We start from the raw sequence: 25,665 nt of genomic DNA on the forward strand, positions 1-25,665 counted from the left end.
GAGAGCACATACGCAGTCCAGCCCATGGCAAGAAAGGCACTGACCTTTGATCCCAACATTCCTAAGGTTTAGGTGTGAACTCAGGTTTCTTTGTGCTCACCTGGTTGAGACAATTCACACCTCTGCCTTGTTGTAATTTTACACCTGAACCAATGGCAATCCACTGTGTCTTCATTGATATGTATTATGTACCTTTGCATCACAATGTCAATAAATAGGAGCAGCTCACAGCAAGCAAACTCTTATTATCTCTTTCACCTGTCCCTCTCCCACCTGGAGCTTGGCCTCTGGCCAAGAACAGCTTTTCTCATGGAATTTCCTTTATCTCTGTAAAAGACCTTTCCTTCTTAATCTCTTATCCTCAAGCCAGAGTGATCCTGCTTAGCGCACTGGCTCTAAGAGATCAGTGGCTTTTCTCTCAGTTGATCTCTATACTCATTTCGGACTCCTGTGTTGTTGATTTAAAGTTATCTAACTGCCTCATGTCCTTGTGAAGTTAGGTAGCTAGGGCTCGATCTGTGCAGCTCCCTTATTGTTAATATTGCATTGGTGTCTGCCTCCATTCTTATCCATCCCCTCGGCTTCAGCCCTTCCCCCAAGGGTCAATCCTTCTATCTTTCCTTTCTTGTAAGGGCTGCTGGTCAGCACCTTACAAAACATATTCTCTTTAAAGTTTGTTTAACGTGAAACTACTATTGATTCCCATTGGCAGCTCTCTAAATTGTAATATCTTTTAAAGTGAATATTATTTGACTTGTTCAAGTGAGTCAACTTTGCCTCTTTGGTCAATAAATTTAGATTCTAGTCAGAGGCAGAAATCAATATATGAAACTGTTACAATTTAATTAATTTGTAATAGGCCTTGTTCAGTGAAGTCTTAAAGGAAATGTATAAATATTTATTTATGAATCAACCACCAAAAATATAGGTCATTAGTAGTACATTCTGTTTTATCACTTGACATAATTTGAGTGCTTGCCCTTTTAACTCTAAAGGTGTTTAATGTGAGGTTAATAGGGGGAACACGTTATTATATGACTGTCCAGCCAATCACATGTAAAAATTTTATTGCAGAAGTCAATAAATGTTCTGGACATCAGTAATTTCATTTTACAAGCAATCATTGAAACTTACTAACTTATCCTCTACCTTTGGTCTTAATGAAGAAATGAAAAAAAGCTATTGGCACCAAGGTCCTCAGAACAGTTTTATCAAAGTGAAATCCCTGGGGTTATCTGTGCTTTTGTCTCCTTCAGAGGCTGAGATAAGAAACTCCTTGAAAACTGAAATTCAATTTTGACTTACACAAAAGTGGGAGGTGATTGTTGTGTTCAGATATTTGAAGGGAATTTTTTAGACTCATTCTTCTTGGCCCAAGAGACCAAAACTAGAAACAGTGAGTGGGAATTGCACAGAGGAATATTTTGACTCCATGTAAGGAAAACTTCAGTACTTGGAAGTGTCTAAAAACAGAATATACTACCTTGAGAAAGATAATGACTTTCCTCTTATTGAAGATGTTTGAGAAGAGACTGGGTGATCACATATGAAGCCCAAGTACACCATTTCTAGGAAGTTCTGTGCTATTAGAGAAGTTATGCTTCTCTCCCAGAAAGGAGCCATTAGTCCAAAGCTGTATTGATATTCGACTTGAGTGACCTTGGAGATATATATTTAAGATGGTTTGAGTTAAACTTTATAAAGTTTCACTCTGTTATTTGTGATATAATACTAAAACTAAATAAGGAATTTTCTAAACTGTCTGTATCAACAATATTAAAGTACCTACTATGTGCCAGGTACTAAGCTAAGTGATTAAAATACAAAGAAAGACAAAAGACAGTCTCTGCTTTTGGTACGCTCACAATCTAATGCCAGAGACAGTATACAAACAAACTGTATACAGAATAAATTGAAAATAATCACCAGAGGGAAAGCACTAGAAATAAAAAAAAATCGAGAAAGGCTTCCTGTAGAAGGTGGGTTTTTAGCTGGGACTTGAAGGAAGCCAGGACGTGGAAGTAAAGAGTATAATTGATTATAATGTGAATTAGCAGTGGAGCAAGGACAGGAAATCCAAATCTCCTAAATTCATATCTAGTATTCTTTTACTTATACCATATTGCCTAGACATGTAACATAATCAACAGAGAGAAAGGTACTAAAATAACTCACGTGAAATTGTCTTTTATAAAAGTGACTGTATAGATGTGCACAAACCACTGCTGTTATGAAATAAACAGTATAAAATTATCCAAATTCAGAGCCATTAGAGATATACTTTATGAATTCAGAATCAAAATACTTTATAAATTCAAAGCAGATTTGTACAATTAAAAAATCAACCCTTGTAACTGCACAAAAAGTCATTAATAAGTACACTCAGTCTTAGAATATAAACGCTGTAAGAATTATTAGAATGTAATGGACTTTCAAGATTGTCTTGTTCAGACCTCTCATTTTCATTAACATAGATCTCATTTGATTCTAACAACCAGGAAGACAGACAGCTCGAACACACAGTGTTTGATATAAGAACAGTTAGTTTGTAAAATATATATATATATATATATATATATTAGAACAGAACAGAATTTTAGAGATGCAGGGGACCTCAGAAATGTAGTACAACCTGTCCATTTAATAGAGATTGTACTGTGTGGTGGAAAGAGAACTGATTTTGAAGTTAAAAATCTGAATATGAATCCCTGTTCTGGACATACACAAACTCAAACTCTAAGCTTCAGTTTCCTCATCTTCCAAGTTGGGATAATATATCCTTCACAAGATCAGTTTGATTAAAGAGCTTTGTAAGCTTTGAAGCATTACATAAATGTGATCATTGTTACAGAGGAAGAAATGGCAGCCCAGAGGAATTTTAAGGACTTGCCCAAGGCCCCAAAATCCAGGATTTGAGCCTGGGTCTTAGGATTCCTAACCCAGTACTCTTTTTTTTTTTTCTGTGACAGAGTTTTTATTACATATTTGGTTTTAATCCTTCCAGAGGTCTCTTTCTTCCTTATAACAATTCACCCATACTGTACAATTTACTTCTTATATATTCCAGATTTACATGCAGAGAGCTAATTGACCCAGCAACCTTCCAAGACATGGCTCAGCCTGGGCTTAAGTCACAAGCACAATGATCTCACAGCTTCAACTTCTACTTCATGGATATTTCTCAGCATCCCAAAGCTTTAATTCATCATAAATTGGTAGTGTTTGCTTCAAAAAGGTATAAGAAAGCCTTTTCTGTATGCTGGAGATCAGACTAGAATAAGGGAGAATCCCAAGTATCTTTCTGCCTTCATGATGATAATAATGGGATTTGTGTGACATCTGAGACTCCCCCAAACCTAAAACTTGCCCATATAAGCCATAGGCCCTCCCTTCATTCTGAGTCCTGGTGCTATAAAAGGATCATAGTGGTAGTATAGGTGCTTTCTATTTAAGGAAGTACAAGAGAAACCAACATAGGAAAAAGGGTAGAGAAATTAATCTAAACCTGGCTTAGAGGCAGGCTAGCAAGAGCAATATATCTTTAGGGGGAAATATTCTTTTCAGTCTGAGGGTTCATCTTCCCTCATCAGCCTCCTGTCCCCAACCACTTGTCTCTCAGATCTGACATTCCTTTTGAATAGGCCAAATTATCCCATTTCTACTTATGGCTTTTCTACTAGGTTTTTGGAGCTTCTGTGTAACAGTAGAAATTTCTCAGCTTTATAAATAGCACTCTCCAGTTCTTCTTAACTGCTCCCATTGTTATCATTCTTTTTTTAAACCCTTACCTACTGTCTTGGAATCTATACTGTGTATTGGCTCCAAGGCAGACGAGTGATAAGGGCTAAGCAATGGGAGTTAAATGACTTGCCCAGGGACACATAGCTAGGAAGTGTCTGAGGTCAAATTTGAACCCAGGACCCCAAGTCTTTAAGCCTGGCTCTCAATCCACTGAGCTACCTAGCTGCCCCCATTGTAATCATTCTTAGTACTACTCAATTTTAAAGTTTTATAATGTATGCATCACTTTCTTTTCAACAGCCCTGTGATATATTATAGATATTATCCCCATTTAACAGATTCAACAAACTAAGATTTAGGAAAGTCCAGCGACAAGTACCAAAAGAGACACAGCTAGAAAGTATCAAAGCTGGGGCTTCTATCTTTCTTTCTACTATACCATATCTACTGCTCAAGAGAACCAGAATATCAAACCCTAGCCTGTCCAAGCTTTCTCATTTATAAGCAAGAGTAGCTTGGGTAAAATGCTTCGTGTCTCTGGGCCTAAGCTTCCTCATCCATAACATGGAAATGCTAATAAATACCTACCTGATAAAACTGTTGTGAGGATCAAAATTTGTATGTAAAGCATGTGGGAAAAAAACCAGAAAAACTGTGAAGTGAAACAAATGTAAGCTATTGTTTTCTAATATTCTGCATTGCCTGCTTCAAAGAAGTAGGGGTTAAAGAAGAATATAAATATCATCACCATGATTCTAGGGTGAGTTGGAAAGGGGCAGTTGTAATATGCATAAATTTGATTAAGATAAATAAGGGAAGTGAACATATGATTTCTTAAGTGAGAAGTTCAGGTAACCTAGGCAACAGAAGGAAGTCTGTTCCCACTACCTTCAAGTAGTGAGTGATTAATTTTTGCTCAAATCTTTATTGGGCCCAGAGTTCCCTACAGAAGTACTTCAGTAGAAATGAAATTTCTGGACTGGAGCAGAGGGAAAGAAAATGATGAGAATCTGCTGATGATTTAAATAAGTTTTCTCAGTGTGGCATGTTGGCATTTAGTAAAAGACTTTTCCAACTTTCCTCAAAACATGTAGCTTCCACAAGTAAAACAAATGTTGCCAAGATTAGAAGGAAAGCAGAAAATTGGGAAATTTTTAGTCTCTCAAATAGAGATCTCATGTCTAAAATATAGAGATAACTTTGTCAAATTTATGGGAATAAGAGCCATTCCCCAGCTAATAAATGGGCAAAAGATAGGAATAGTTGTCACATGAAGAAATCAAAGTCAAATATAGGTACATGAAAAAAATGCTCTAACTCACTAATGATTAGGGAAATGCAAACCAAAACAATTCTGAAGTATCATCTCACACCCAAATTGACCAAAATGACAAATATTTGGGGGAGATGCTGAAAAGTGGGGACACCAATACATTTTTGGTGGAACTATGAATTGATCCGACCATTTTGGAGAACAATTTGGATTCAGACTCACGGAGCTATAAAACTATGTATATCCTTAGACCCAGTAATATGATTGCTCGGTCTATTTCCCAAGGAGATCAGGGGGAAAAAAGAGGAACTCTGTTTCAAAATATTTGTAGCAGCTCTCTGTGGTAGCCTTTTAAAGACCAGGAAATCCATCATTTGGGGAATGGCTAAACAATATGTGGCATAAGATTGTGATGTAATACTATTGTGGCATAGAAACAATAACCAGATTAATTTTTTTTAAACTTGTAGAGCACTACATGAGATAACGAAGCATGAAATAAGTAGAACCCACAGAACATTATGTACAGTCTCAGTTTTAATATTTGAAGAATAACTTGTAAATATTCACCCCCAGAGAATGAATTGAGAAGTGGAAACAGAAAAGACATCATCCATGTATTTTGATGGATGATGCCTTTTATGTTGTGGGGAGGGGAAGAAATATCTAGCTTCCCTGAGCCCAAATTACTTCTGACCTACCATTTGCTCTAACATTCAGTGTTCTAAGAACCTTTCCACAAGCAATCTGTGTCTATGTTCTTAAGTCTCTTCTAGTTCTCATATTCTATTTTGGTTCCCAAAGCTTCTAGGACAAAATAATAATTTATCAGACTGCTACTTAGGACTCTTCCAACCAGACAGTTTTAAAACTATTTTTTCATATTCCCTTCATATATATATATGCATGCGTGTGTGTTTATGTGCATATATATATATGTATATATATATATGTAAAATATTGCAGAGTAAAGTAAGTATAACCAGGAGAACATTTTATACAGTAACAACAGAACTGTAAAGAAAGGAGTTAGAATTTAAGACTAATTTTCATTTTTGTCATTTTATCAGCATGCCATGTACATTGGTTTGCGTTTTGTAGTTGTTTGGTTTCCTTTTGGTTCAGACCTATAATTTTGTCAGTGAAGGGAACTCCCAGAATGAAAGCTTCCTCCACTGAAACAGATAACACTGACACAGCAGTTCACCTTCAACTTGTCTTAGAGACTCACAAGCCAATGAAAAGTGAAGTGAATTCTCTGTAGTTACACAGCTATTGAATTTCTATTGAACCCAATCCTCTACTCCATTTGCATATAGTAGCCATTTAATTCATTTCACTTAACATTAAATTGAATCTATTCTAACTCCCTCCTTTTACAGCTAAGGAAACTGAGACCTATAGGAATTAAATGACGGTCCTAATTCACACAGCTAGTATGGTAGCAGAGCTGGGTCTGAAATTCAGCTATTCTCACTCAAAATTCAGTATTTTTTTTTCCCTTTCCACCTTGATTCTGTTCCTTGGTCATGCTCCTAGGTCCCTCTGATGTTTAATAGTTGTGATTCTTACATGCCTATTAAAAAGTGATTGACTCCAGTCATTTTGGTCTTGCTTTGTCCTTTATATAACAGGGGAGAGAGACAGAGAAGAGAAAAAAGAGAATCAAAGGAGTGAGAGACATAGACAAAAAAGAGCAGGGGGAGGGAGAAGAGAAAGAAATTTTCTAATTCTTACTGGAGATGCAAAACATTTGATAACCCAATAAATAAGGCATCACATCTAGTAATTTATTATGCCTCATTTCTAGTTGATGAGGAAGCCTGAAAGTACATTTTAGTCTTTAGCAAAAGACTAGTTTTCTCCACATTCAAATGTGGCTTTTGTTGTATTCTAAATCTCAAGTTCTGCATGCCAGAGAGCTAATTAACAATGTAATGCTAGAATTAAGATGCAATCAATTTTGTTCTTTCTTCAACTTGTCAAGAGATTTAAGAGACCTGGGATCTAGTCATGACTACTACTTAGTAATTTTTTGACCTGGAGAGAATCACTTCCTGAATTTCCTTTTTTTCTTATTAAAAAATGAGAATATTGAACTAGGTGATCTCTAAGACCACTTGGAATCCTGACATCCTGATTTCTAAGGTTTCTCCTAGGCCAGTACTCAATGTTCTGACAAGAATTCCAAAATTCTTGTCAGCCAACCTTTCTGTTTCTTATATGTTGTAAGGTCACTTGTCTACAATTCTATAAAACTATTTTTTTTTTAATTTCGAAAAGAAATCTGGAAGATACCTGCTCTGTAGCAGATGCTGCAATGTTTATTTACTAAACTCTGTAGAAAAACCAAGAACTGAAAACCCTAGGGTGCTAATGGAATTCTGCTGTTTGGAAGAATATTGTAAATTTTACTCTAATTGATCACCAGACAGCTTGTCTATATTCAAAAGCTGATGAGGAGGAGATACAAGGTACTTTTAAACATTGTTGGGTAAAAATAAATGCTGGAGAGAAATCAGAAGCCTGTTTTCAAGGCATCAAGCTTCTGCCTTTTTAACTTGCATCAACCTAGACCTTTGATAGACAAAGTACAGTTGAATTATGTCCCACTTTGTCATTCCTCAGAATCTTCTAGCTTTTTTCCAGTGAACTGGAAAAACCTGCCCTACCCACCCTAAAACATGTTATGCTTTGGGCAAAGTACTTTTTTACAGAGAAATTTGCCTGTCATAAACTACTTGGGGAATTCAATAAGATCATTGGCACAGTAGATGCAGAACTTGGTTAGTTTAAGAGCTTTGGGGAAGCAAGGAGGTCTCTGAACCTGTAGTCAAAGGCCTCAACCTTGACTCTTAACAAATATAATTATAGATTTTTCAGACTGAAAAATATTTTAGAATATAGGCTGAATGTAGAATGACAGAGCTGGAAGAAACCTAAAAACAGAAGATAGCAAATCTGGAAGGGACTTAAAAAACACTTTTGTTCAACTCCCTTATTTTACAAATGAGAAAAGTTTTGCCCAGGAAGATGAAATGAGTTACTTGGTCACTGTCAGAAAGATAATTAGGTCTTATGTCATGGCCTGGATTACCCGTCTCTGTCTGCTGCAACCAGGCCTTCTAGCTCTCTGTTACTTATGTGGAACTGAGGACTGCTCTCTGAATGAATTAAATGCTGGATAGGAGCTTGTTTTTGAATAGATCGAGCAGTTTTCCTCAGCTTGGAGAAAGTTGTCATTTCCTCAAAAGTGAGACCAGTGAGGATATAACTACAGAAGAAAATTGGTTTGCAAAAGTATTCAATTCAATAAACATTTTTAAAGTTTTTACTGTGTGCTGGGCACTGTTCTGAGTGCTAGAGACACAAGGACAAAAATGAAAATTCTGCCCTTTAGGGAACTAGGGGAGATATTAAAAAACTGGAAAAATCTGTTTTATGGTATAAAGGGAAAATCCCTGGAGTTGAATCAGACCCTCATCTTGAGTTTGGCTTCTGAATTTTCCACTTACTAGCTTTGTAACTTGGACAAGTGAATTAACTTCTTGAAACCTTAGATTTTTCATTTGTCGAATGGGGATACTTAAATTCCTAACTTCATAGGTTTTTTTATGGAAATGAAGTGGGATATCAAAAGAAAAACATTTTGTAGCCATAACACTTCATAGTTTGTGAGATGCTAAAATTATTTCTTTTAGAAATCACATTAGAAGAGCATGTGGGCAGTACAGTGCCACTGACTCCCTTATGTAGCCCTGTAGCTTGGCATTGTCATCAGATCTTATTTTTACATTAATCCTCAGAAGCACTGTATAGTATTATACATTGGGGATTGAATTAGACAGATCTAATCCATCAATGACCTTCTTTGCTTCTCCCCAGGAATGCTAGCTTTCATATCTCGTATACACATATATCCTATTCCTACAGAATAAAAATAGATCATGAAACATGGATGCTCACAACTGAAAAAGAACATAAAATGTTAGTAAGGAAGCTTAGAACATAGGGCACAGAATGCCATAGCTAGAAGAAACCTTAGACTAGGGAAATGTTAAGAGTTGTAAATTTCTTTAGAGATCCAGCCCACTTTAATTTACATATGAAAAACTGAACACAGAGAGGGGAAATTGCATGCTCAAAGTCACATAGCAAGGGAGTAGACCAGACAAAACTAGAACCCCTGTCTTCTTATGCTCAATATTCTTTCTACAACATCATGATAGAAGCTTTTGTTCTCTATAAATGGCATGAAGGAGTAGATATCTTTTCCATTAAGAATAGGGGCAGCTAGGTGGCTCAGTGGATTGAGAACCAGGCTTAAAGACAAGAGGTCCTGGGTTCAAATCTGGCCTCAGACACTTCCTACCTATGTGACCTTGGGCAAGTCACTTAACCCCCATTGCCTAGCCCTTACCACTCTTCTGCCTTGGAACTAATACACAGTATTGATTCACAAAGTATTGATTCCAAGACAGAAGGTAAGAGTTTAAAAAAAAAAGAAAAGAAATGGAATTGCATGGAATTGTTCCCATTGAGTATATCACAAAGGATTACTGGAGTTAGTGGAATGGTTGGCAGTATCTGGAAGAGAATTTGACTTGTTCAGTATAAAACATGGAACTAGAATCAATGTATGAAATCTTGAGGGAATAATTTCAGCTGAATGCAAGAGAAAACTTTATAGTTATTAGAACTTTCCACTATGAAATATGCTACCTTGAGGATGACAAAAGCAATCCATCTGTCACTAGAAATATTCTAGATAACCACTTGTCTAGCATGTCATAAAGAGAGGTACTATATAAGATGAATACTAGACAAAATAATCCATGAGAAGACAAGTTGTCCTAGAATTTCAGAAAAACTTTTACCTACAGACATTTTCATACCCAGATAACTAAGTTGACCAACCACTAAAAAACTAGATGACTAATGTATAATGTTTATAAAGCTTCACTTAGCAAACCTAGATGATTAAATGCTAGGCTAGCCTAGTGAATAATTCCTAGGTAAAGACTGGCCCCTTCCCCATTATCTCTTGAATTCATACTGGTTCTAGTGCAACCCTAGACTTAGGTTGTAAACAAGTTAGGTTCCTCGAATTAGGGTTGGGAGTCACCGGATATCCTAAGCAGGTCAAGAGTTACCTCAAGACTGGTCTTAAATATGATAAAAGATTAAACTAGTGTTTGAAGAATACAGGAAGATAGGAACACTACTATATTATTGGTAGATAGCATTGCAAATTGGGCCATCCATTCTAGAAAACAACGTATAATCATAAAAGAAAAGTTGTTAAAACAATTCATTCATACCCTTTGACCCAGCAATCCCACAAGGTCAGAGATAGAAAGGCTATATATGTACAAGTGTTTATAGCTATACTTTTGATGGTAGCAAAGAATTAGAAATAAAGGGTATTTCTGTTTGAAAAATAGCTAAGCAAATTGTGGTATATGAATGTCATATTGCTATACCATAAGAAACAACCAGTCTGAAAAACAGGTTAATGTGAAGAATTGTATGAAGTGATGTAGAGTGAATAAAAGAGAACTAGGAGGACAATATATACAATGATTATATATAACCAAAAACCACACTAAAAAGCAACTGAACTCAAAAATTGCAAGGAAACTTCTATGTGAATAGAGTGCTAGAGTTGGCATGAAGACCTATTCATATTCTGCCCCAGGCTTAACTCCCATCTTCAGGCATGTCTCTCTATGTCCTGAGCTACTTACCTGCCCCTCCTCCAATTACATTTTAATCTTGTTTTTTGCAGGCCCTGAGTTTTATAACTCTGCCTTAAAGAATAAAGATAGAAGAGAATTGCAGTTAATAGATTTTGAAGAGGACTGGATGAAGTTATTGTTAGCAAGGAAGCAGACCCTAGAATGTTAGCATATGTGAGCTAATACCTCAAAAATTATATATTTGGGCCAGACCAGGGGAATCTTGAAAGCAAAGCTAAGTACATGTGTTATTCAGTAGGCAATGGGGCATTATCAAAAATTTTTGAGCAGAGAGAACTAAAGTGATCAAAACTGTTCGTTAGGAAGATTACATGAGCAGTAAAATAAATTGGAAAAGGGAGGTAGAAGGGGGTGGTAATGAACATCCATACAGGCTCATGGCAGTGGGAATAGAAACACAGGGAGATTCTAAAGAGGTTTTGTGGCAGTAGTATCAGAACTTTGCAACTGAAAAAGAACAAAGATTTGCCCTTCTTAAACCTGATTTTTCTTACTTTGGAAAATGTGTTGCTTTGTATTGGTTTGTAGTAGAACATTCAGTTTTCAGAATTGAGCATGTCCCTAGGGCTTATGTTCAGCCAGCAACCAAGCAAAGTGTAACCTGCTGCCTCAGAAGAAAAATCTTTGTTTTTTGTTTCTTTAACCTTAAAAATATTTTAATGAGTTTTCACACTTTAAGTGTCAAAGTGAATTTTTCCAGGACTACTTTGTTTAAGAAAAAAAAATCTGCAAGTCTCAAGTAATTAGTCTTGTCTTTAAATGAGGAAATATTTCCAGTAAAACTTAGATGGAGTTGATAATAATGAGGTAGGACAAGCCTCCATTTAAATTGACAGGTTGGGGGGGGCGGTACCGCAAACCTGACAAATACTGCTTTTGCAACCACTATAGATGATGGATCATTTTTATTATTAAAACCCCCAGGCTATGGGACTATAGCCAAATTTCAAGTTGTGGCATTCTTGTGTTTCAGACCGGTAGAGGATAAAGAATTACTGGAGCAGACCAAATTGGGCATAGTGCAGCTAGTCTAAAGAATACTGGAGCAAGCATGACTTGGGGTGTGCAAAACTAAATCCTTATTGCTGTTTTGAATCTTAGATTCATAGTATGTTAGAGCTGGAAGAAATGATGGAATGTCAGAAATGGAAGAAACTTAAACACAGAAAACAGAATTATAGAAACTTTAACAGACTTTAAAACATAGACTTTAGAACTTCAAGGAATCTATGAGACCATCTAGTCCAGGAGTTGGCAAACTCGCCAGTAGGCAGAGGAGCTAATTTTGACTTTTCTTAGCCTCAGGGCCATACAGAAACAGGCAGCAATATGTAGTTTGCCCTCTCTCAATCTAGCCTCACTCCTTTATTTTACAGATTAGGAAATGAGCCCAAAGATGTTGGATTTTTCACTGACAGCCCCACTTACAGTGGAAAAGGCTGATTTGTAACTTTATCAGTGATACCGTCATACAATTGGAAAGAGCTTTAGAGCGAGAATCAGGCCACTTGGTTTCCAGTCCTACCTTTGCCACCAACTACCTTGGTGTCTCTATAGGCAAGCCACATATCTTAGGGGGATTTTGGTTTCCTATGGATCTCTGAAAAGATTTTTAGCTTTAACATTTATTATCCTATTAATCTGTGTTCTCAAATCATTTCTATCTCCATTCTTTGCTATATGTTCTAGGATTCCTTCCAATTTTAAGAACTGGTGGTCCTGTGACCCATAAAGAGTTCTATCGTATACTAGAAACAATTTGGACTGGGACTCAGAAGACTGGTTCAAATCTTAGCTCTCATAATTGGTAGCTATTTAACCTTGAACAAATAACCTCATCTTACCAGACTTCAGTTTCCTCTTCTCTAAAATAGGGATAAAACAACCTACCTCTCAGGATATTTTGTTTTTGAGGAGAGCACTATGTAAATAGGAAAATGCTATATAATTATACTTTTTTATTATTATGACAACAAAACTGAAAACATTCACCAGAGTCACAAAGTTGAGACTGTTTGTGAAAGCAATTTTATACCAGTTGGAAAAATAATGTCCAGTTTTCTTTGAACTGTATACCCTTAAAGATGAATTTATATGAAAATCAATTTATAACAGAAAGTTATCTGGGTATATTCTCTCTCTTTCTCTCTCTCCCCATCTTTCTATGTGTATAAATAATCATATATTATACATGGTGTACATAATTATGGTGTGTCCATATGTGTGTATATAATTTTTAATATATATGTACACATATATGAAGTATTGTATTCTGTAATTTGTTTTCCATATTCATATAATCTTCTTAGCTAGGAAATAAATGTATATGACTTTTCTTCTGAAATGGGAGAGTTTTTATATGAATTTCTGAATATCAAAGCAACAATAAACTTTAGATGCATTTTAGGGGGAAAAAAGGCATCATAAAACTGACAGTAGAATTTAGCCTTTTTTCTAACCTTGGATCAGTATGATAACCCCTTAAATTTTCCTCCTGGTGTCATTTTGCCATATCTAGCTCTTCCTTTCTTATATGAGCTAATTGGGTCTGAAATGTAAATACATTCACTGAACTCATACTGAGAAGTCAGACTCAGGATGAGTATATACTCTGACAAATCTTTTTTCCTGTGCAGAAAAGAAAATAGTTGGCTTGCATAGTGAGCCATTCTTCCTTTGCCTGACTGGAGCCAGGCACACCAAGTCATAATTAAACAAAAGATTAAAATTCCATTTGTGTACAAGATAGAATTTGTTAGAAAACTGATAGGTTTCTTTGGTGGAATTTAAGTTACAAGCTCCACAGACAACTAAAGAAGTTATTTTCAGGAATCAATCTAAATCTATTTTCTATTTATTTATATACCTTCCGTGTTAATTTTGTGTTCCCCTACTCGCCCCCCCCCCACTTGACAATTGGCACCCCAATGCTTAATGTCTACTTTTCTCTCTCTCCCTGCTCATTTACTCTAGTAAAATGAAATCTGGGAACCAAAAAGAAAAGAAAAAGGTCTTTTAAATCATCAGATTCAGAGTACCTAGGATAATCACTTGACTTCAAGGTCATTGTCATTTCCATTATACCACCTACTCAGAAGTAGTCAGTTCTATTCTAGCCTTAACATATAACTGCTGTGTGATTCTGGGTAGGTTATATCCTTCCTGAGCCTTAGTTTCCTCAGGTATGAAATTGATATAAAGACTTGTGCCCTTATTTCTCAGTGTTTTTAAGAAAGGGCTTTGTAACCTCTAAAGCACCATAGAGATTGTAAAAGTTAAATTCGTCTCTTGTAATAAAAGTGTCATATTTTTATGAGGTTTATTAAAGATTATTAGAAATCAAGGATACAAAATAAGCCACATGCCTAGGGCTGATTTAGCCCATTCACAGCCTAATTACTACATGTTGCAATGTTTCAAGTTGAGGAAGAGAGAGCTTGAAAGGCAAAGAGCCCTTTAAATAATAAATTGTGATCTCATCCAGGTGGAGACTCAGGTGAGATTATAGGGAATTCTGGGAAGTGCCAAGGACTTCTGGGGATTGAAGTCTGGGGTTCAAATCTCCATTTTTACATTATTGAACTCTTCTTAGAATTCTCTCTCAGGGTTTTCCTGCCTTCCCCCTATACAGAGTATTCATTCTATTAGATCTGTGAACTCATGCATGCAGATACCCCCTCCAGTGATATAAATCATAGTACATTCATACCAGCCCATCTTGCTTGACAAGGGTAGATTAGTATGGTGTCTTGGTAGTGCAAAGGGCATAGAGTTAGGAAGATCTGAATTCAAGGCCTGCTTCTGTAAAATAAAGTGGTTGTATTTTGCTGAATCTCTAAATTCCCTCCTAATTATAAATCTGTGATTCCATGACTCTTGTCTGTCTCTTCCCTTAAAGTCACTGCAAAAGCATCTACTTAATGTGCTGGATTGCTTCCTTGAGTTCTCTTGGTGTTACAAGAAAACCAATAAGGGACCTGAATTATCCATAATTATTTCCTACTGATATTGTGACCAACCTTCTTTTTTAAACTTACATTTCTTTTTTGAAAGGTTCTTTACCTAAGGGTGGATCCAAGGGGTATATAAATAGATTTCAGGAGTTACATGAATTTGTATGGGAAAAAAATGTATGTCTTTATTTTCACTAACCTCTATGTGAAATTTAACATTTCCTTCAACTATGAATGTAGTCAACAAACATTATTCTCAAAAGTTGTTGGATTATTCCATACTGTTCAAAGGGTTCCATGACACTCAAATGGTTAGGAACACTTGTTTTATGAAATCCCTGACACTACTTTTTTTTTTTAAACCCTTACCTTCTCTCTTAGAATCAATATTAGGCAGTGCGCGTTAAGTGTCTTGTCCAGGGGCACACAGGAACTGTCTGAATCTAGATTCGAACCTAGGACCTCTCATCTATATGCCTGGCTCTCAATCCACAGAACCACCTAGCTGCCCACACACAATTTCTTTATAATTTCTTGTACATAGTATTTCTCAACCTACTTACACACACCATGAGCCTCTCCATTGCCATCAGGATAATATTCAACTTCAATTCTTTGGAGACTATAGTATTCTGCTACTCATGAGCATGTAACTTCACCAGAAGAGCAGAGATAATAGGCCTTTGTTTCAAGAAGATGCTTGAGATCATTAAAAGATCTTTACAGTTTCCCATTCTTTATTCACTTGGTTTTTCCAGTGTTAATCATTTGGCCAAATCATTTTGAGTGATCATGGATTTCACTTAGGAGGCTTTGAAATATCCCAGGACTCAATACAATTATCATAATGTCATCCACAGATAGCATTTTTTTTTTGATAATTCAAATTCCAGAAAGATTTTTTTTATATTGAGCATTATCTTTTTTTAATTACAAAGATATTTTATTTTACCAATTACATGTAATAGCACATTTCCACATAAGTTTTCTGAAGTTATATGATCCAAATTGTCTCCTTTCCTCCCTTCCTTCTGTAATGGAAAGTGATTATGAGGATGGGACCAGATGGATAAGTTTGGACCAGTATCAGAAGATTAACAGGTTTGGGAAGGCCATAGAGCCCAGTGTCAGTAGGCTGACAGTGAGTTGACAAGCTAAAAGACCCAGTCCAGGCAGAGCTTGTCCTGAGGTAACAAACACAGACCACTATATAACACGGATGGATATTGGATCTATTTTGATAAGAAAGGTGAAATGGGAATTTGGGTAATTCTAAGTTAATAACAACTACCTAAGCCTTCCTCAAATTTAAATGTCTCATCACCACCAAGAGTCTTCACAGATTTTGAGCTAATCTAATCCTTACCTATCCATTTAAAGACCCCAGTCCCTAATATAGATAAACCTACACTAACCCAAGCCCCCCTCCCCTTTTGAGGGTAATAGAAGTAGTGAGTTTTGGCAGTTTGGCAGGACAAGGCCTAGGGAAAGGTCCTGGAGCCAGAAGGACCCAGACCTAATCTTACAGACAGATAGCCCAGATTCAGGGTCACACCCGGAAGTTCAGTAGATGACAACAAACCAGCGGGTAAGCAGGTAAGATGGGAAAGACGAAGTAGAAACAGCCATCAAGGGAAAATAGCCTGTCCCTCCAAGTTTAACCAGAGAAAGGACCCAGCTCCAACCTCAGTTAAATGTCTCACCCTTCCCCTCCCCCCATACACATTCTAGAATCTTTTCCCTGCATCTGCATCTCCCTGCAGACCCACCTCCCCCTTCCCAGAGTTGGCAAGCAATTCATCTGGGTTATTCCTGTATTATCATGCAAAACACATTTCCATATTGTTCTTTTTTAAAGTAAGTAATCTTAGAAAACCAAAACCCCAAAATAAAAACCCAGATAAATTAAAGTGAAAAATCTTATGCTTTCATCTGCATTCCAACTCCCAACAGTTCTTTCTCTGGAGGTGGAGAGCATTCTTTGTCCTAAATCCCTCAGAATTGTCCTGGATCATTGCATTGATGTGAATATCTAAATCTATCCCAGTTGATCATTTCACAGTATTGCTATTACTGTGTATAATCTCTTGGTTCTGCTTATTTCGCTCTGCATCAGTTCATGTAGGTCCTTCCAGCTCTTTCTGAAATCATCCCATCCATCATTTCTTACAGCACAATAGTATTCCATCTCCATCATATACCACAATTTGTTTAGTCATTCCCCAATTGATGGCCATCCCTTCAATTTCCAATTCTCTGTCACCACAAAAAAGAACTGCTATAAATTTTTTTGTCAAACAGGTCTTTCCCCCACCTTGTTTTTTATCTCTTGGAGCTAGAGACCTAGTACTGGTATTACTGGATCAAAGGGTATGCATTGTTCTGCTGAATCAAATGAAGAATTTTGTAGTCAGTAAATTATAAATATAATAGAATCTTGTGTTCTCTACATCTTTCTATCAATTGTATAATGGTAAGATATATTGTACCATGAGAAATGTATTAAGAAAATTTTGTTCGGGCAGCTCAGTGGATAGAGAGCCAGGCCTGGAGCCAGGAGGTCCTGGGTTCAAATCTGAACTCAGATACTCCCTAGCTGTGTGACCCTGGGCAAGTCACATAACCCCCATTGCCTAACCATTACCACTCTTCTGCCTTGGAAGCAATACTTAGTATTGATTCTAAGACAGAAAGTAAGGCTTTTAAAGAAAAAAAAGGAAAAGAAAGCCTTCTTATTCCCTGTGCCAACTAGGTGGCGAAATGGATAGAGCCCTGGCCCAGGAGTCAAGAAGACCTGAGTTCAAATCCATCCTCAGGTAGCAGCTGTGTGACCCTGGTCGAGTCACCTAATTTCTCCATGTCTCAGTTCCCTCGACTATAAAATAGGAATAGTAACACCTTCCTCCCAGGCTTGTTGTCGAGATTAAATGAGATCATATATGTAAACAGTGCCTAACAAATGGTAGGTGCCTTCCTTCTCATGTTCTCAAGGATACCCTTGATGCATAGGTAGATTTATTCTCTTAAATATATATATATATGTAAGTGTGTGTATATATATGAAAGGAGGCTAATTGGTTGGAAGATTTTCTTCATAGCCTTAATTTATTTTTTTCCTTCAAGTAAATGCCATGAGCCTTCTTAATATGCTTAAAATAGTATCTGCTCAATTATTTCTCTCCTTTGACTATACTTGGTCTCACCCATATGCTTTTTTCATCTTTGTTGTTTTTTTAATGACATTTCTGTTTCCTCAAGAAACACTTCTGGGATTATGTATGATGCTAGAGGCAGCTAAGTGGTTCAGTGGATAGAGAGCCCAGGGCCTGAGGTCAGAAAGATCTGAATTCAAATCCAGGTTCAAGATACTAGTTGAATGAACCTGGGCAAGTCACTTAATCAATTTCCTCACTGTAAAATGGGGATAATAATATCACCTACCTTATGAGTTGTGAGGATCCAATAAGTTAATATTTGTAAAGTGCTTAACACAATGCCTGGCATAATGTTTATTACCTCTTCCCTATCCCTCATCCTCAACCAGAGTCCAAATGTAATGGCTTCCACTGTTCATAATGGTAGAGAGTGCTGTTTTTAAAAAATCTTTGCAGATTTTTTCTATCTTTCATATTTTTATTGTCCTTCCAGTTTCAGTAATGCATAACATAGACACACAAAAAACCTGAGTTGTCATGAAAGCATTTTGACTCCCCCTCCCCCATTTTGCAAATGAGAAAAACATTTAAAATGATATAATAGGCTCTTACACCAAGTACTTCTGATTCCTGGATACTTTCTCACTCTACTACACCACCTTATGAAAGAAGTCTTAATGCCCAAATTTAAATTTCTGGGCCCTTTTGATTTGGGAAATTTCTAGCACTCTCAACCTTAAGACCACATAGTAGGAGTTTAGCAAACATTTGTCAAAGGAATTTAAATTAATTTATGCCTATCTTATATAGGCTTAAATTCTGAATGATTATGGAATATAACAATTATGATTTTCTCATGTTTATGTTCATCTTTAAAATGTCTTTTTTTACTGAGTTTTTAGTTAGAATATCACTAATCAGGGAGTGAAGGGGATAGGGGACAGTGACTTTTTTTTATTAGGCCTTGAAATCTAAGCAGAAACATACTTGATGTGATAAATCAATTATTTTGAGAACTTTGAAGCCCTGAAAGTTCAAAGTGGAGCCAGAAGAGAAATGAAGGTTGGCTGGCCCAAATGGAGGTCCTTTGGGAGGTACTTGCCAGTGGGAGAAGGGGAGATGGCATGGAGGTGGAATATTCCAGGGTAAGGAGTCTATACAGTGAGAGAAATTCCAGAGTAAGATGGCAGCCAAGTAGAGTATCTGGTGTATTTGTACTACCTACCTCACAAGTTTATCATGAGAATCAGATGAGAGAATATATGTGTAGTTCAATTTGTCTTATGCATAATGCTTAGAGCTGGGCACACACTAAGTGTTAATAGTGAATGGAAAATTGGACTTGGGTTCAGGAGACTTAGGCTACTTTTTTATCCCTGATGACCCGCAGTTTCCTCATTTCTAAAAGGTTATAATAATACACAGTAGATTGTTGTGACAAAAGTGCTTTGTAAACTTTGGAGTTCCATGACAGTGAGAAGAATTGCCATCATCACCCTCATTTTGCAGCTTAGAGAAATTAATTGATTTATCCAGTGTCACACAGTTAAAGAGTATCAGAGACAAAACATGAATCCAGGTCTTTTGACTCCAAGTTCAGTGTTTTTTCTACTCTTCCATATTGTTCTTCACAAATAACTATGGTACAAGGAGAGAGTATAGTAAGTGTAAAGGAGCAGAGCAGGATGAATGTGATGTCAAATTTACATAAGCATTTGAAAGGCAGGTAGGCACAGTAAAAGGGGGATGCTCGTTGTTGATCCAGAATACCTGGATTCAAATCTTGGTGCTGACATGAGTTTTGGGAACAAGTTCTTTCTCTCTGCTCTTCACTTTCCCCCTGTGTAAAATTAAAGAGAATAATTGTTTCCTTATCCTATTTCACAAGATGGTTTGTGTGGAAAGTGCTTTATAAAATGTAAAAGAATACAAAAAAAGTATGTGTTATAAATACACATTGAAATTCATTGATAAAAACCTGACAAACCATTCCCTGCACAGAAGTTTCACTTTAGGAGTTGTATTGGTAGGCTCTCTTCACTCCATTTACTTCTTCTTCCTGACTATGGTGGCATTTGCTTTTAGAGTCAACAAAGAAAACAAAGGAAGGACACCTATTTTGAAGATGGCCAGAGGAGAAAAGACTGGCATGATATAGAAGCAATCTGGAAGGACGCTAAGCGAGTAGGTATGAACAACTATGTTTTTGCTTTTCCTAGCTAAGTAAGACATTCTACATTCAGTTTACAGTAAGGAAAGAGGTGAGCAGCTACATCATTCTGAAGAGAAAACAGTTACAATATGGAAACAGAGATCTCCCACAGTCCTGTTCATGCAAAATGATCTCTCTGTTTCTGACTCTAAAGGAGCTTGAAAGCATTGACACCCAAAGTGGCTTTGCTATATGTGATATATACCACATTAAGACTTCTGATTGGTTGATAAAATCCCTCAATGATGCAGCTTAAGTGGGTATTCGCTAATGGTATATTCTTGGTATATTCTCTAATAATATAAATTCAGTATATTTTCACATGATATACATGCTCTTCATATGTTCTCTTGTGGTACATTCTTTCTTGGTGTATCTTATTGTGTATTCTTCTTGTGTATATTCTCTTGTGGCATACTCTTGGTATATTCTCTTGGTAGCAACTTAAATGCAATGTGGGTGTAATGGAAAGTTCCTAGGCTTGGAGTCAGTAAACCAGGGTCCAGCTCCCACTTGACCACTTCCTACATTCTGAGCTGCAGTGTCCTTCTCTGTAGGATGACGACAATTGAACAATAACTGATGTTTACCAGTGAGCAGGTAATTCTTAGAGCCTTAAATAGTCCGTCAACCCTTTTACCAGCCCATCATGCAAGAGGAGCCACCCCTTCTGGAAATGTGACTTTGACCTATTGTTTCCTTCTGTAATCAGAGTCCTTGGTATGATCAAATGATTCCACATCAGAAGTAGGTGCTGGCTTATCAATAGAAATTTTCTTACTATCCACATCCAGAGAAAGAACTGTGGAGACAGAAATGCATTAGAAAAATGTGATCGATAACATAATGTGATAGGGATACAATTGGGGTTTTGATGTTAAAGGATCACTCTACTGCAGATATGAATAACACAGAAATAAGTTTTGAACAATAATACATGTATAAACCAGTGGAACTGATTGTCAGATTTGGGAAGGAGGAGGTAAGAGCAGGGTGGAGGGGAGGGGAGAATCATGAATCATGTAACCTTGGGAAAATATTCTAAATTAAAAAAGGGGGGGGGAAAGTTTCTTTGTTAGTCTACCCTAGGCACTGCTGGCCTTTACAATCTGACTGGCCTCAGAAATTTGCCCCGTGTATTATCTCCTTCCATATATGCAAGTCCTTGAGAGCAGAAATTGTCTATTTGTATCTCCAGGGCTTAGCACAGTGCCTCGCACATAGTAAATTGTTAATCATTATTTTGTTTTTTCTCATTCATTCAAAACCAGTGGCATGTATTTTAGTACTGTAAAGTTTACAAGTTGCTTTAAATGCATGTGATTGCATAAGAGCTCTCCAAGGCAGCTACTTTGGCAGTATTAGATCAGTACACATGAGGAAAACACCACCTCATTCTCATACAGCAAGCAAGAATCTAAGGTGGAATTCTAACCTAGGTCTCCTGGCTATGGAGCCTAGCTCTTTCTGATCCATTTTGCTACCCCTTCCTACATCATAAGGATATTGTAAAGAAAGATATTTGTGTACTATAAATTGCTATAGAAATTAGAATTGCTATTGTTGTTACTTTTATGAGTTAAAAAAATTTTTTGCACTTTGTCCCTAGGAAATGGAGAGCAAGGAAAGCCTTATCCCATAACAGATGCAGAACGGGTAGACCAGGCATACAGAGAAAATGGATTTAACATTTTTGTCAGTGATAAAATTGCTCTTAATCGGTCCTTACCTGATATTCGGCACCCAAAGTGAGTATACCTTCTTTGAAACTTTGATGAACATCTCTTAATCCCTGTTATTACTCTGTTAACATCACTGCCTGTCAAATGAGTTCACATGGCATTCAGAACCATTACAATCTGGCTCTACTCTCCCTTTCCAGCCTTTTCTCAGCACATTTCTCTTTACTTACTCGATACTCCAGTTAAACTGAATTATCTATTATTATGATTATTATTGCCTATCTACATCTTACCTCCTCTTGCTTTTATGCCTTTGCTCATGGCACCTTTCATATCTAGAATGGACTCCATCTGCAACCCCATGGCCCAGGCAAGGACTGCTGAATTCCCTGTCTTGCTTCAAGACCTCTGTGGTGCTACCATCTTCCCTGATGCCTACCTCCCATCTTAGCTGAAAGTGATAATATTTTTTCTGGATCTCAGTCTTTCCCTTATCATCAGATATTATAGTTATTTGTCAGTGTATCTTATCCTGTCTTCTCATCCCCAGCAGAATGCAAGCTTCTTTGAGAGCAGGAACCATGTCTTACTTCATCCTTATATCCTGGGTCTTGTTCATAGCAGTTTTTCTACACAATACTAATATTAATAGGGTTGAAGCAAAGATTTCAAAGTCTTGAGACCATATTGAAACTGTAGAGACTATAGCTTTTGATTTGGCCATTCAAATGATATATTTAAGCAATAAAAAAACATGAGTGGTATAGTAGAAAAAGCAGTGGATTTCCAGTGAGAAGATATAATTCAGAGTCCCAGATCTGTATTTAATAGCTTTGTAACCTTGGGCAAGTCACTCAGTCTCTCTGGGCCTCTGTTTCCTTATCTCTAAAGTCCACCTGCCTCCCAGAATCATTTGTGAGGGAGGGTGCTTTGTAAACTATAAATTGCTATAGAAAGGTAAGCTGTTATTAGTAACATCCTCCCACCATTTTTTAGCAGGTATCATCTCTACTGCTCAAATAGTAGGCCCTGCCCACAAGGGCAGTGGTTCTTTTTCTCTCAAGATCCCCAGAGTCCATTTGCTGATATTCCTGTGGGCAGGCACTAGTATGGGATTCTCCTCCTGCTATTGTAGGTTTCCTCCCTAATCTACCTTTCAGCATCCATGTGACTTAACTATTTGTAACATGATTGAACTTATTGATATAGCTATCTCTGATTGTCAGTCAGTTCTCAATAGCCATTTAACATTTTTAGCCCCTTATAAATTCCATTTTCAGCACCTTGATTTTTCCATGGCACAGTTCATTGACCCCAAAAAGAAATTCATTTTATTTCATTTCAATATGACTTGTTACCTTTCTTCTAAACTAAATTTCACTTTTTTTTACTGGACTAGAAGTCAGGAGACCTAGATTTTAGCCCCAGTTTGGATACTAAAAATTATTGTACAAATCACTAACCCTTTTTGGTGCTCAGTTTTCTGAAACTGAATTTAAGTGTATGGGAGATTTGTAGATAGAGAGATTGGTATGAAGAAAAAAAGAGGAAAAGAACTAAGATGCACACAATATATAAAATGGCTCTTGTAATGGCATAGAACTAGAAACCAAGAGTGCCCATCAACTGGAGGATGGTTGAAAAAACTGATATATAAATGTAATAAAATGCTATCTTGCCATAAGAAATGATGAAAGGGACAATTTCAGAGAAACTTGAAAAGACTCATGTGAACTAATGTGAAGTGAGAAGAAAGAGAACAATTTCAACAATAACGACATTATAAATAGCTTTGAAAGACTTAAGAACTGTGATCATTGTAATGACCAACCACCATTCTATGTGCTGCTTACCTCTTGACTATAAAATGAAACATATTTTTGGAGATAGCCATTTTTAGGAATTTATTTTACTTGATTGCCCATTTTTGTTATGAGGATTTCAGGTTTTTTTCCTTTTTCTTAATTAGCTGGGGGTAGGTAGGGTTGGGAGGAAGAAAAAAAATTAATTTTTGTTTATTGAAAAAAAATTTTTTCAAGGTGGATTGCTGGTGGTAGTGAGAAGATCAGGGAACGATTTGTAAAAAAGAATAGGTGAATTTGAGTCTTGAAGGAAAAGATTTCAAAGAGTACAAATGAGGAAGCAAACAGAAATCCATTGATGGGATAGCAGGTAGCAGGTATAAACAAAGGCATATATGTGGAAGAAGACCTAACAACAGTAGGGAACTGTGAATCATCCTTGTTGGCTAAAACATTAGAGATACAGCCAGAAAGGTGGGGAGACACCAGCTTATGGATGGGCCTGAATACAGACTAAGGACTTTAGACTTTCATAGACAATGAGGTGTCACTGAAGGTTTCAGAGTAGGAAGAATAAAATAATCCAAGAGCACATTGGGAAGATTATGCTGGTAGCATTTGGAAGGCAGACAGAACCACAAGTTATTTCTGAATTCTTCCTGGACAGTTAGGGCTTGGGAGAATTTTATCCTATGATTCAAATTCTATTTATAGGTGCTAGAGAGAACTATGATCCCCAATCATTTAAGCTGGCCCAAACTTAAATTATGATAGTTTTCCTTTCCAGGAGGCTCAGCTGTGCTATAACTAAAACATTCATCTGGGGACCTGAGGGGGGATTATCAGAAGAGGACCAGCTCATCAATGAGTCTCTCTTCCAGCATGGTGGGAGAGGGAAAGGGCAGGTTTTGTTAGTGCCAGCTGGCCAGCTTCACCATGCAGTGCAAAAACCAGATAGCTCCCAGAAGCTTTGAGTCATTAGGTCCAACCTGTTTCAATTCCATTTTCAGAGGTAGTTGTATTTACTAAGGCAGTTTCTGGGGAACAAGAGGCAGCTGTTAAAAACAAACAGCCCCCTCAATCTAGTATCTGACACATGGCTGCCAGAATTCAGTGTGTAGCTGAGTAGTGATGACAGTTCCACTAAAGACATTGTCTAAGCTAAAAGGAAATTGGACTTGTTCTTAGTATACCCTAATTTGCCCATAAGTTTCCACTGTCATCCTGAAATAAAACTTCCCACTGCAGGGAGGAGAAACTCTTCAAAACATTTGTTGACTTTTTTCTAAAGAGCTTGGTTCCAGACTCAAATAGGTGGCTTTGGTAACTCAAAAAGATGGACCTCTTAGCACAGAAAAAGAGGACTTCTGAGCCATGAGGACACTGCACATTTTAAAATATATATATTATATATATGGTTATTTTTTGCTTTTACATCCCCTTCATTTTCAAGTAGATCCTTCTCTTCTAGACTCCCTTATTTAGCAAGCCATCTTTTCCAACAAAGAATTTTTTAAAAGAGGAAAAAAATTCAATTCACCACCTTAATCAGCAAGAATTTAAGTGAATCCTGTGTAGCAAGCACCATCTAAAGTTTGATGATACAAAGATAGTCCTTCTAATGGAGGAAACAACATGTACATGGATAAATATATGCAAAATATATACAGAATAAATACAATAGAATTTGGTCAGGAACTATACCAATGGCTGAACTTTGTAGTTTTGAGAGGCAGGTTAAGAGCAGGGGGTCAGGAAAAGTTTCATGTAGAACGTGACACTTAAGTAGGTCTTGAAGGAATAATTGAAGAAAAAGAGGGATTATATTCCAGGCATGGGGAATGCCAATGCAAAGGTATGGAGATGAGAGATATGAAGTGTTATGTGTGTAGAACAAAGTAAGGCCAGTATGGCCAGATGGAACATTGTGAGAAGAGTATAATCAGCCTGCCAGGGTAAGTATTGAAATGGGGCAAAGATATTGGCAGGGAGAGGGCAAGGATGACACACAATCAGGCCTGTACTTTAGGAAAATCAATAAAGTTTGGCTTTGTATGCAATATTCCATACCTACAGGCTCTCACTTCT

At 36.9% G+C, this 25,665-nt stretch overlaps 1 protein-coding gene across 2 annotated transcripts in view; it reads left to right on the top strand.

The window, feature by feature from the left end:
• The window catches only part of GALNT10 (polypeptide N-acetylgalactosaminyltransferase 10), a 175,903-nt gene that overhangs the window by 56,930 nt on the left and 93,308 nt on the right, over nucleotides 1-25,665 (top strand). For both annotated transcript variants that reach the window (XM_056811498.1, XM_056811499.1), the window contains exons 2-3: nucleotides 19,967-20,069; nucleotides 21,703-21,841. In XM_056811498.1, the coding sequence (XP_056667476.1) occupies nucleotides 19,967-20,069; nucleotides 21,703-21,841 (242 nt within the window). The remainder of the gene's footprint in view (nucleotides 1-19,966; nucleotides 20,070-21,702; nucleotides 21,842-25,665) is intronic.

This window comes from Monodelphis domestica, chromosome 1, assembly GCF_027887165.1.
Source record: "Monodelphis domestica isolate mMonDom1 chromosome 1, mMonDom1.pri, whole genome shotgun sequence".
Classification (NCBI taxonomy): Eukaryota; Metazoa; Chordata; class Mammalia; order Didelphimorphia; family Didelphidae; genus Monodelphis; species Monodelphis domestica.